Consider the following 13,196-nt stretch of genomic DNA (forward strand, 5'->3'; position numbering starts at 1 on the left):
GTAAACACTGAAATAACATAAAGTGCATTTTACTCTGTTGTTCAAAATAAATAAATTCAATTTACAATCTTACGCAACTGGTGTGGTTTAAATGTGTTCTAAATTTCTTTAAAAGTAATCAGTTAAATAGTATGAAATGTTTTTGCTGTAATTGTAGCTAAATAAACACATCTCACAAATTCAAACAGTTTGAAACTACACTGACAGGCAACTTTATCAGGCACACCTGTCCAACAAATTTATAATTAGCCACAAAAGATTCTGTGGCATTGACTGCCTAACAAAATGGCCAGTGAGTGAGTGTACTACTCACATTCTATTTCTTGAAAATGCCAACTTTTCTTTAAGTTGCGGACTCACCATTCTTGCAGCTTCCTTTACCTGTTTGGTGTTTGTGTGTCGGGCAAGTGCTCTGGCTTCAGCACAAACAACGTTGACTCTGACTGGCCACTGTGACAGTGGCCCAGCCAATCACAATCCCTTATTCCATTGTTCCCCCTCCCCTTCTGACAGCATTTGATTCATACGGTTTATTAAATCAATTCAAAGTAACCCACTACGTTTAACCATCAGTAACATGACCAGAATTACGAAAAATGACAGTATGAATTAGTTAGATTACTCCATTACCGAAAAATTCAAAATCTATTAGTATGTCTTAGAAAATATTAAATTGGGAAAGTTTCTTTAAAACATTTACGACTTTATTATTTTTAACATTTCTACATTGTTTTCTTCCCCTATAAGATGTTAGATACTTCCATGCTTATAATAAAAATCATTTTTTGAAAATATAATTTTTTCAGTTTACATAGTGCTAAGCAAAGCAATAATATATATGCAGTTTTAAGTTAAAATCACTATGTGTTGGTCAAGGCTCCAGCAGAACTGCTATTCTCCAGGGCAGGATATTCTTTCAGCATGGGGTTTGTAAATATTGCTCCATTTCCTAAAAGATACACTTCTATCCTGTTAATAATATTCTGTGATTGATTTCCTTTAGGTTTGCATCCAAATGTACTCCTCGGAGATCATCAACTGCACGCTTTTGTTTGGAAAACAGCCCAGACATTGAAGGTCCCACCTGTATAATTTGTGCTGTGTGGATTGGATTCTTCCCATCTTTCTTTAAACAAACATCTATACTCAGATTTACAACGGCAGGTTTTCGACTCACAAACACCAAAATATATCTTTGAGTCTCTTTTCCTTTCTTTGCACGTTTCTTGTGTAAAAGGAGTCGGCATCTGCTGTTTCATCACCCTCTGTTATCTGGGTTGTATTGGGTAAAGCCTTAGTCACATGGGTCAACTGACCGTATGGATGCTACGAGTTGTCTGGGCCTGTGGATGGTTGTGTACTGAAGAAGTTGCATCATAAAGGGAGTGTAGGTGTGTCTTCCAGTTTCCTTGAGATTCGTACGATCACCTCCATCATGAAAATGGAACGTGCCATTGTTGTGCATCTTGTAGAGTATCGTGAAGTACCTGTAAGGCAAACCTATTATGTACAGGTGATGCTGTTGTATGGTGTCCCTACACCACTCTCTAGTCTTAGTAGGGTGTGCATACTGGCCTGTTCTGACTTTACAAGGTGTACACATCAGTACTGGAGCAGTTGCATCATAAAGGGAGTGGCGATGTGTTTTCCAGTTCCCTTGAGAATCAGACGGCCACCCCCACCATGAAAATGGAACCATTGTTTTTGTCCATTGTCGTGTGTCTGGAAGAGTAGAATGAAGTATTTCTAAGGCAAATGAGTTGCACACATTATCATGTACAGGTGATGGGTTGTATGGTGTCCTCACGCCACACTCTAGTCTTAGTAAGGTGTGTATTGGCCCCGACAGACTATGCGAGGTGTGCACTGACGAGTGCACCTAAGTCAGTAGGAACCAGTATACGAGGTGTGCAATGACCTGTTGGTGCCCTTAGGATCCCTGTAGAGATCTAGCAAGGGGCGAATTAAGAACACTTGTCACTGTCTGCACAGTTCGCAGGATTTAAGCGGGTTGAAGAAAATAAAAAAACTTTGTATTAGAGTATTGTCTAAGTGTTCACTATGTCCTGTAACCCACAGGATGCTCGTACAAAATAACTTACATGAACATGTTTGCTCTACAGGCTCACCTGGCGGTCTATGACATTGATATTTTGTGCCATACATTAGCGGGCCCCGTATAGGTTTGGCCATTTTTCGCCCTCAGACACACTTTTCCACCCATAAGGACAGTTATGACCGAATGCTGAGTTCCCACTGAACGGGATTTTCACGTCAGATTTGTCTCTGCTGCCTCTCTTTCAAATTCCTGCTTGAAGATGATTGAATTGTTGTCTCGATGCAAAAAAGACAAATATAAAGTTCAGGAGAAGAACGATCAGATCCTTCTCCATGTTGGTTTTGGACTCCAAGTGCTAATCTTGTCATCAACATTTCAATGACTGGTTGATGTTACGCATCTTCTTCAACAGTTCTGGTATCTGAATTCTGACTACATCATGTTAAATGTTCTTAGGCTGTAAACCTTACCTTTAACCCCTCAAACTTACTTTTATCTTACATCAAGATTTAACCATGTTACCATTGACTTTGACAGACCATTTTAATGTCAACTTGCAGTGGACGGCTAAGGTCAAATAAGTTTTAAAGTCCACTGTTCCTCTGGGGAACTGCATGTTTGGTTACTGTAAAGTCAGGAAAAGCAATATAGAGTTTTAATTCTACATTTACATTATTGGAAGTCAGTTCACCATTGCTATTTAAGTGTTCACTATTCACATAAGATGCAAAAACGATTATTGATCTTGAGTATTTTTAAATAAACAAAGAAAAACTTATTTAAAGGTAAAGTCAAAGTACCAAACTTGCATTACCTAAAATGACAGAGGTGGCTCTAAAAACAATTCAATCACTTTTGACTTCCGTTTTTAAATGTTCAGAAAAACACCCTGTAAATACTATTATTTTTATAGTTATTCTTACTGGTGTAATTTCAATTTTCAATACAGGGAATACAATGGAAAGGAAATATTTTAAAAGTGAAACCGGTTCGACATTTTAACTTTACTCTCAAATCAACCGGAACAGAAATAAAAATAGGAAAAATAATAATTACATATAATAGACTCAAAGGCAAGTATTTTAATTTGAAAATATTGTTAATCATTATTAATAATTGGTCATTCCTGATCAGAACTTGTTTTTAAATGAATTGACATAAGTGATGTATCAAATAACAAAGGGTTTGAATTTCTTCTTTTTTATTTTATTTTATTATCAGCATTAGTATTAACTGTTCATTTACTCCAGGCTTTATCAGAACTGCAGGAAGTCTGCATCCTGGAGGGGAAACCATTTGCAACTTCTTCTGTTTTACCATAAAAGGCCTTAATTTGTAAAACACCATAACAGGAAATGCAGCCTGTTTGCTGCCTAACTTTGCACTGACTGTAAACACGAGTTCTTTTCTTTCTTTTTTTTTCTTTTTTCTTTTACTCAGTACAGTCTCTGTTGTGTTTCCCACAAAAATACCCGTTTTAGGAATGTTTTGCTAAAATATTAAGCATCTTTGTGTTTTTCACCAGTGACCTGTGGCAACAGGAAAAAAAATAGAATAAAAAAAAAGTTAAGCAGGACTAATTTATCCAAAGACAGTTTCTTAAGGAGGGATTTGCTCTCCTAGTTACACAACACAAAAAATACTAAAAATAATTAAGAGGAAAAAAAAGAGCAACAAACACAATACCCAACAAGGCTAACAGAAAACCATTGACTTAAATGCTGTCGCATAATTAACTGACAGAAAGCAGCTGATGTAGTCAAAACTGAAACCAGGTGTGCTCATTAAAGAGAGGGAAAGGCAGGAAATCGCTAAACACAGCCTGAACACATAATATGACTAAAATATCCAAAAGAAAAAAAAAAACAAGAAAAAAATGAATTGATAAAGGGATAAATTATCACTGATATTTAATTAAATCAATTACCCTTTAACACTGGAGATGCCACGGTAACAGGAAGTAACACACAGTCTTTGAATCGTGATGACTCTACAACCGTTTAAGCATTCACTGTAATTCCAACGGTTTTGAAGCTGAGAAAAGCTGCTTTTGTCAGCATTAGAATCATACAAATTGTGTAAACAGTCAAATAAAATAATAATTCAAAGAAAGTGAAATATTAAACAAAAATGTAGTGAATATGAAAAAAAACTTTAAAAACCAGACTGAAATTGCTAATTAATTGAGACTGACTTGCTTACGAAGCAATCCCCCTAGTGGCTACAAAGTGAACTTCACTTGACCTTCAGTAACTTTTTTTCTAACATGCTTTAATTTGGAAATCAGTATTGATTTATTTATTTTTAATTCTTTTTACACTTTGCTCTTCCCTGTAGTTAATTTTAGAATATTTTATTTTTGAAGATATAGTTTCGGCTGTAGTTTATTAGAAATTTCCCTTTGAGTTGTGGGCGGGACCATTCCTGTAGATCAACCCCGCCCCCCTTCCCCTCCTCAAAGCTGAGTTCTCTGATTATGCGCCCTCCTGCTATCTCACAGTGCAACAAAATATTGGAGCTATCCAGCCGTACAGGTTTAAACCAGATATCAGCTCGAACAAAAAAAGGAAGGCATACTTGGATCTGTTTACCTACAAGTGAAATTTCTAAGTCACAAATTCCTCTTTTTTCCAATGGCATTTTGATTCACAATAACTTGAGTAAAGAAAATACTTTTCCTAAGATATGTTCCTCATCATCAAAAAGAAAGACAAAAGAACATGTAAAAAACATGTTTTTCATTAGAGTGGGTGTTTCATTTGTGGCATGACTTTAACAGCAGATCCTCCTAAACATGAGCTCAGTAGGAATTTGAGAAGATTGAAAATGTGAATTGCGTATCTTCATTGTTCCTGGAGTCGTTCTTGAGCAGTGTGGTGAGGTGTTGACATTTTGTTAAAGGTAGGGGGGCTCTTTGACAACGCTCAGGAGGAGTGTAAAGCTAACATCCACATGAATGCCAGCACCCAAGAGATTCCAGCACAACATGGAAATGTGACAACATAATCATTCTGATTTTTTTATATTCCCAATTAAAAATTCTCTGATTATGCCCTATACAAGTGTACATAATAGGCAGGTAGCTCCGTTAGTTTCATCTCTACAAAACCACAGCATCTTAGCGCTAGTGAGGAGGACAGTGGGCAGCAGGAGAGGGGAAGACAGATTTTATTTCAGAAGCCGAATCCACAAACCAGAGTGCTGATTATCTTCCTTTTTACACCAGTATTGTCATCGCTTATCCAACAGTAGCGATTATTTTTTCTCAACTTTTCCCCTCAAAAATTAAAATAAGTGGATCCTTTAATATTTGTATTGCTTCCTAGCTTCATAAATCCTAAGAAGATTACGGCAGCATTAATGAGGATCGTGTGAGGTCAGAGAAAAGAAAGCAACCTTACGCTTCACGATAAGGTGAAGGGACGGTTCAGTTCTAAGAACATCCATAGAAGTTGTTGTGTAGCACACTAATATATAGAGATTTTTTTTTTATGAAAGAGAAAGTGTGGAAAAGTTATCCGTAGGGGGCATTAATCGACTCCACACACACACTGGTTAATACCATTCCGTCTGAACTGGCATCAGTGTCAGAATCACTCCTAACAACTGGAGCACATACATATTGATTGAGTTAATTGGTGCTGACACACTGCAAAAAGTATGGGAGTGACGCACGGGATCCAAGGGAAATGGTAACAGGAGCTTGAATATTGTAACACAGATAAGACAGGCTACATGAAGGCAGACTAAACACAAACAAGCTGCAGGTATACATTCAGCACTGAGGGATCGCTCCACTGCAGCAGCGCTCGGCAAAGTTGGAAACAACCGGAGAGGAGCTGGAACACAAATACCACCATCCCTTTAACCTCTAACATACACGGCACACTGTATCTCTGTGTGCTGTACAGTATTACCCATATTTGCAACAGCAAAGCAGCAAAAACAAAGGCAACATGGGAGATAATCAGTCTTAAGTCCTCATCTAAACTACACCCAGTCTGTCCAATGCCTGCTGGCCCGGGGGATTGTGCTGGAGTTTTAATCCACTTAAAAGCAGAGGACCTCTGCTGCTGTTTCCAAGGGGCTTGACCCGTGCTGAATGTGCACACACGCACAAAAAGAAAAAAGAAAAAAACAATACATGTACACAGCTCTGTGCACAAATTCCACCTCAACACAATGTCTACTCATACATATATTGTGGAGGTGAAAGCACAAGTGAGGAAATGCGGTCCGCTTATTCATTTAGGCACAAATATAAAGGTCATACAAGGGGTGGGGTGCCATGCTCTGATATTGAAATTGACAATAACTGGATGAGGCAGATGTTGCGTTTCTGAACATTGGCTAGATTAAAAACTTTCATTTAAAGTGGTACGGTCCATACTGAGACATCATCTTCAAAATGTATTAAAGAGAGGGTCAACAGTCGTTTTAAATTGGTTTAACTCTTACAGTATGTGTTGTCTTTAAAAAAAAGAAATTCTCTGCTGTGTTCACTCCATTGTAACGGTATAAATTATTAAATACATTATCAATGAGATAAAAATAAACTGTGAAATTTAAGTAACAATATAAATATTTTTTTTACTTAAGTTTCATTGCTTTAATCTAAGTTCCGGACATATTGTCATACTTTTTCTCCTCTTTTTCCGTCGTTTTCTCGTTATCTAATTTGAAATGTACTAATTCCTTATTCTTGCGGAGGGAGGACAGACCACTGACTTGAACAGCTGCTTCATGACCCAAAAAACTGTCAGTCTTTCCCTGGAATAAATTGTGGAATATACCATCTGCGGGAACAAGGGGGGAGACTGAGGACGTGCGATTCCAGAAAAACGCGTGACGCTTTACAGTTTGAACTTTATGTTCTTATCACTACTAATATATTGGTGGTATAGCGTCGACTTGTCGTATTTTGTTCCGTTTGCGGCATCGAAATGACCACAAACCAGAGAAGACGAAGAAGTCGTTCTCCCCCGCGCTCAGCGGCCACGTTTCTGGAGGACTCATAGTAGAATCAATTCAGCGAGAGGGGAGCTTGAAACCGTGTCCGCTCATGCTTTCCTCCGAGTCTGAGAGAAACACAGTGGAAGGGAGCGCAGAGCAGGCGGCCGCGCTACACACTCACAACAGGCAGGCTGCGAACCACAACAGCACTCTCTGTGCATTCAATTTCACTTACCTACAAAATAAAAAGCTAAACAATCACGTTAAATTGTTGCGTTTTGATAGCACGTGAGAGTATTCGTCAGCTACTTTTCTATTTTAAAGTAGCTTTGTCGCACATGGAGACATTTGTGTAACCTTCATCACCTGTAGCGACTTTACTTTCAATTGCTAAGTTCTGGTGCGTGCATGGAAGTCCTCTCAACTTTATAAAAAGTTCAGATCATATCTAAAGGTGCCTTGCTAAAGGGCATCTGTGAGGGAGGGTAATGCGACTGTCAAAGTTTACCCAAACTTCAAGGTAGTTTGTGAACTTGTGCAGCTTGAATGCTTTCCTAAAAAATATTTAAAAATATTTCACTAATAGGAATGCATAAAAAGGACAAAGTTTAGGGTCAGTTGAGTGATGTTCCAGGATCATCCTGCAGAAACACCTGCTGCAGGCATCTGGGTCATCACAAACCAGAAGGTTCCAACCACAACTTTCGTGCAGTTGCACACGTTGCAATATGACTGTAATCAAACGTGCAGCACAACCCTCGGTGCACCCAAAATGTTTGTGTGGCCAACCGTGTGCGTTTCCCTGCTGTCCAGCACCAATGTCACCTTCATGAGAGGCTCCATTGCAGGAGCATCCTTCAGAAGGAAACAGATTAGCTTTGCAGGCGGGGATGTTGATGAGGTCGCCACTTCCCAAGGTCACGCCTTCACATGTGTAGCTGCGGGGCCCCGTGGCGGCAAAGGCCCCCAGACCCCTTCAGGTCCTGCAAAGCTTTGATTTGACCTCCTGCTTGCGTAGAGATCTAAATAAGCCATATCTAACAGAATGAGCTTTATTGTGATGCCTCACGATGATATTGGACTCCCTTAACAAAAATATGTCTTACTGCTTTGCACCAAAGCTAAATGCATGGCTCTCTGCAGATGTTTTTAGAACCCATGAAGAGCTCTTAAGAACACCCTTCAGTTGCTGGAGCACCAAGTATGCAAAAGATGCACAAGAACGACACCTCTGCACTGATTTTCCAGGCAAAAGGCAGATCTCTCTTCTCCACGGAGCCACATTTTTTCTTTATTCCCCTCCCATCGTCAGACAATGAACACATTGAGGTAAGTCTGCTTCCGCAGCCTGTGAATAAGAGACAGCCAGCTTTGTTTTCCACGCACGCACACAACTGTTTGTGCATAAGCACACATGTGCACGATTGTGCATGAGGTGCCTGCGTCATGCCTTCGCCATGTGAGTCACTTGCGCTCATGGAGGGCTTGCAAGTAGTGAGTAAGAGCCCTCTGCAGGGCCTGAGCACACAACTGGAGCTCTGCTGCCTGCTCCATCACTGGCCAACAGGTTGCTCCGTCAATAATAGATGCAAATGTGCCGCCAGTCTGAAAACAGAATCCTCAAACAGGCAGATGAGAAACAAAACGTGTTTTTGTTTCAAATCAAGAAATGTGATGAGAAGATTGAGGATTTATGAAGGACAGTCTCTGTCAGAGATGGTGCAGATAATGCAGAGGGAAAGATCTGACCACACAAATGAAGTGTGTGCTTGATGACTAATTCTGCTCTGGGTCCAACTAATTTTATCTTCTCTTAAGGGGTGATAAAGAACATTTATTTTGAAATTTAAAAACTTCTATTAAAAATAAATAAATCATACATTTATGTTTAATTTTTTTTAAACATCAGGTTTCTGTCAAAATCCTGAAAACATTAGTTTTTATAAAAGTTCACAGACTCATTCCGCCATCTAGTGGCAGTTCTAGGTTACTGCATGCACATGGAAACTGAAGTTGCAGGTTATTGCCACTAGAGGTCAGTAAAAGGTAATTTAAAGGAGCAGAGATTTTAGAACAAAATTCATATTTCATTTATTTAAGAAACAAATGGGTTTTTACACACGCAAAACAGATAATTCTGTGAGAAAAATGTCATGAAAAGTGCTTATATACAGATTTGATTTTGAAGAGAAAGCAGGAAGGAGCTCAGTTCCAGTCTTGTTTGTAAATTTTTTATACTAGTTGGTCTCCAAACGAATGGAAATCACCTGAGGTATAACTTCATTTAACCTAATGGCAATATCTCATCTCACAAGTAGGGAAGTCTTCATTAAATTCAGTCTGATTGGTTTGTCAGAAGAGTCTTAACGAACTCAAAGCAGACACTTTGTCTCTCTTTTTCTCAAAAGATTAATCTTTTTCTGTACATTGATGAGTTTATTCATTTAGAAAGCTTTTTTCCTCTCTCTCTCAAAAAAGTCTTTGCAAAAATCAAAACTTCCTCTCCGCTCGTTTCTCCATCCTACATGACCTCGTCCTCATCCACCTCCATCTCCAGCAGTCTCCCGGGACAGGGCTCCATGGTGACGGCGACGCCCATGCCGCTGCGCCCCTCTGGCATGTCCGTTAGGTACATCCACTTGTTTGTTTCAGGACAGTAGCACTCCACACTGGACAGGAAGCCGCGCTGGTTGTAACCTCCTGAACAGATTTAAAAAAAAAATACAAATTGAAATTTAAACTTCCAAGCTGAAAATGTGTCCTGGTACTTTGTGTCATGAATCTGTTTATTCTGTCTTGTAGACAAATACATTGTTTGAGTAAAAAATAAAAAAAAATGCACAAAAAAATTTTTTTTTTGCTTTTTGAAAGGGATTTTAATGACTTGATTTGACGTTTTATTTTGTAGTTACTGTTTTTATTGCAGTGGGGCGGGGCTTACCAGCATTTAAGTATTTACATATAATTTACATTGTGTTTTAAGCCATGTTTTTGAGTTTAGTTTTAATATTAAATTTACAAGAACATATAATCTATTACCAGTTCCTCCATTTGATTTCAAACTTTAATTTTTTCATCCCAATACAAGCGGTCGTCATTTCGACCCCTCAATCGGCGAGGAACTGACCGAAGACGTAGATGCGGTCCTGGTGGACGGTGACTCCGTGTGCGCTGCGGCAGTGATGCATGGAGGCTCGGGGCTCCCACACGTTTCTGGCCATGTTGTAACATTCCACCGTGCACAACTGGCTCTGTCCGTCGTATCCTCCGATGGCGTACAGGCAGAAGTTTAAACACACCAAACCTGCAAAAGGGCAAGAAAAAGCTTGATATTCTTAAGGCCATAAATGTGGTACTGTCACATTGGTTTTTTTTCCAATGATTAAATAAGCAAACTGACTGTTATATTTAATTCAATATATATATATATATATATATATATATATATATATATAAGTGTGTGTGGGGGTGTTTGGCCAAATCCCCATCGACACAGAAGAAAACGATAGACGAAATGGCCACAAGACATATGATGTGGGTCACTTCATATTCAAAATTAAATGCATAAGAATAAAGAAAATAAGAATGGTTAAAAGAGAATCAATAATTTCCTTTATGGAATTTTTTTCCAAATCTGATCAGGGAAAAAGTTCTTTCTCACATGCTTATTTATTTTTTTTCTGGGTTCTCCTACAGTCTGAGCCTTTTTTTCTTTAAATATGTATTCTAAAAATGTATATATATGTTAATAAATCAAAGATTCCCTCTAAATGTATTGAACTGTGTTGAACGGAGAGCCGGGTCACAACATGAGGAGCTGCTGTGATGTTTTTAGTTCTGTGTTAAAGCATTGAAGTGACTCAAAATAGGGTTTGTTTAAATCCACTTGATTGTAATATTCCCTCTTAAGTTTTTTAAGCATCATAATGGTTATTCTAATACTTAAAAAGGACAATTTTATAATTGAGTGTTTGCAAAATTAAAAAATAAAGAATTCAAGTATATGATTTAGTCCATACTTTCCAGATTCTTTAATCAAATTTGTTGAATTTGTTTGAATCTATCAAACAACTGGTGTTTAAAAAAACTTAAAATATGTCTTTTATGTTGTTTTTATGTGTTTTTTGATATTTTATGGAAAATATGCTGCTGTACTCCCTTCTATTAGCATGATTTTGTTCCACTTCTGGCATGAATCGCCATTAAAAATGAGAAGTGGTTCTCAATTGACATAAAAAAGTTTACATTATTAATAATTAATGTGTCCAGTAGAACAAAGAGCAGAAGTAAACCAAACAATAAATTCAACTTGGGTGGAAAAACGCCAAGAAAAAAAATCCTAGAAGTAGAAAATTGTCTCATAGATATGTTTTTCTTCCGTTTTTTCTTTTGTGACTGTATGACATTTCTTCCTCCTAGTATTTTACCTTTTAAGACAAAATATGTTGAAAAAAACTGTTTTAATTTCGGCTCTGCACAAAGCTGTTTTTCTCTGCGACAGAATCCGCTGAATTCTATTGATCACGTAAACAGCTAAAGAGTAATAATAGTCGAAAGCTAAAATTTTGGTGTAAAAAGGGTTCATTCAACGAAACAACTTCAATGGCTACGTTTACATGAAACACATTTACTGTTAACTATTTGGGGATTTAATCCACTGGGTAGTTTGCATTCACACTGTTTTAAACCGCACCAAGATTCACTTGCAAGTGAACCAAGACCTTAGTGTCAGGTGGACTAAAGTTCCCTCTTTGGATCTGTAGCAGAATCCAGGTGAACTCGTCCCAGAGTCAAATCAAGCATTAGATTATGGAAGGAAAAACTGTGGAGTTCAAGAAACTTCCATCTGAAATCAAATTATGCAAAAAATGATCATAGAAATTAAAAATTTGTTTCCTAAAAAGTAAGATGTCAGCATTTAGTGCAATGTTTTCCTCGATAGGAAATACAAATAAACAATTAATAGCATTTTCTTCATCGCCACACTTTAAAAGACTAAAGAAAAACAAATTTTCCACCATCAGACATTTTTTTTACAAATGCGGATATTTTCTCTTTACATTCTTTTGATGTACTTTATTATGTGCTGCATTGTTTATGTTTAGAACAATCTGGAATAAAGATCTATAATCTGGTGCAAAGCACATCTTCCTTTGTGATTAATGCTACCGGACATGGTCCGCTTTAATGAAAACATCTCACAGCACTTTAAGCCTTCAGAGGTCAGATTTAAACGTTTGAGACGCTCTCAGTGTTTCTGGATGGAGTCTTGTTTGGAGCAAAGGTCACAGAGCAGACAAGATAATGCGATCAGCTCACCCAGCCCGCTGCGGATCGTCTTCATGGGAGCCAGCTGGTGCCAGGTGTTTGTGTCGAGCTGGTATTTCTCAACGGTGTTCCAGCGGTTTTGGCCATCATAACCCCCCGCCACGTACAGAGCCCCCCCACACGCAGCCACACCGGCGCCCAGGCGAGCCACTGACATGGGGCTAACGAACGACCAGCGGTTGGAGTCTGGATCCCACCTGCAAACCGAACAGCGAAATAACACGGTCCTGCTTAATAAATCAAGTTGATTCACTAAAGCACTTTAAGACAGAAAACAAACACAAAGTAAAAAGGAATAAAACACACAAAATCAGTAAAAATCAAACAAAATAAATACAGGTATGAGTGGTGAAGGCGAACATCCATGCGAAAAAACATGGTTTTAAATTCATATTCGATTCTGAGTGGATTAGGATAAGCAGGCTGCAATCAGAAAGTGTTAACCAGCTTTGTAGAGAAAATCTGCAATCAGTCCTCCACACATCTGAAAACGGGAATACTTTTGGATTGTGTTGGAAAATATGACCTGTGAACTGTAGGAGGAAAAAACCCATTGATCCAAAGATGAATAATAATTCACTTTAATTTATTTTAGACTTTATTGTCCGAGAGAGTTTCCATGTGTGAAACTATGAAGTTTATCATATCTTTTATTACATAATTTGTAATAAATGATAACGGAGCAAGTCCAGAGGAAGGTGTTCAACATATGTGTTTGCTGGGAAGGTCAAAAAAGTATTTAAAAGATATTATTTTAATATAAATATATATATATATATATATAAAGCGATATGTAGATGCATATATGTATGTGGTATATGTGTGTGTGTGTGTATATATATATATATATATATAT

The 13,196-nt window shown here is 38.0% G+C and overlaps 1 protein-coding gene across 1 annotated transcript in view; it reads right to left on the minus strand.

Annotated features, from left to right (window-relative positions):
• Positions 1-9,087: 9,087 nt before the first annotated feature.
• The window catches only part of keap1a (kelch-like ECH-associated protein 1a), a gene marked incomplete in the record, with an annotated part of 16,615 nt that continues 12,506 nt past the window's right edge, over positions 9,088-13,196 (minus strand). Inside the window, 3 exon segments of the mRNA XM_024277919.2 lie at positions 9,088-9,712; positions 10,140-10,316; positions 12,332-12,537. Of these exon segments, the coding sequence (XP_024133687.1) occupies positions 9,534-9,712; positions 10,140-10,316; positions 12,332-12,537 (562 nt within the window).

This window comes from Oryzias melastigma, linkage group LG22 (assembly GCF_002922805.2).
Source record: "Oryzias melastigma strain HK-1 linkage group LG22, ASM292280v2, whole genome shotgun sequence".
NCBI lineage: Eukaryota > Metazoa > Chordata > Actinopteri > Beloniformes > Adrianichthyidae > Oryzias > Oryzias melastigma.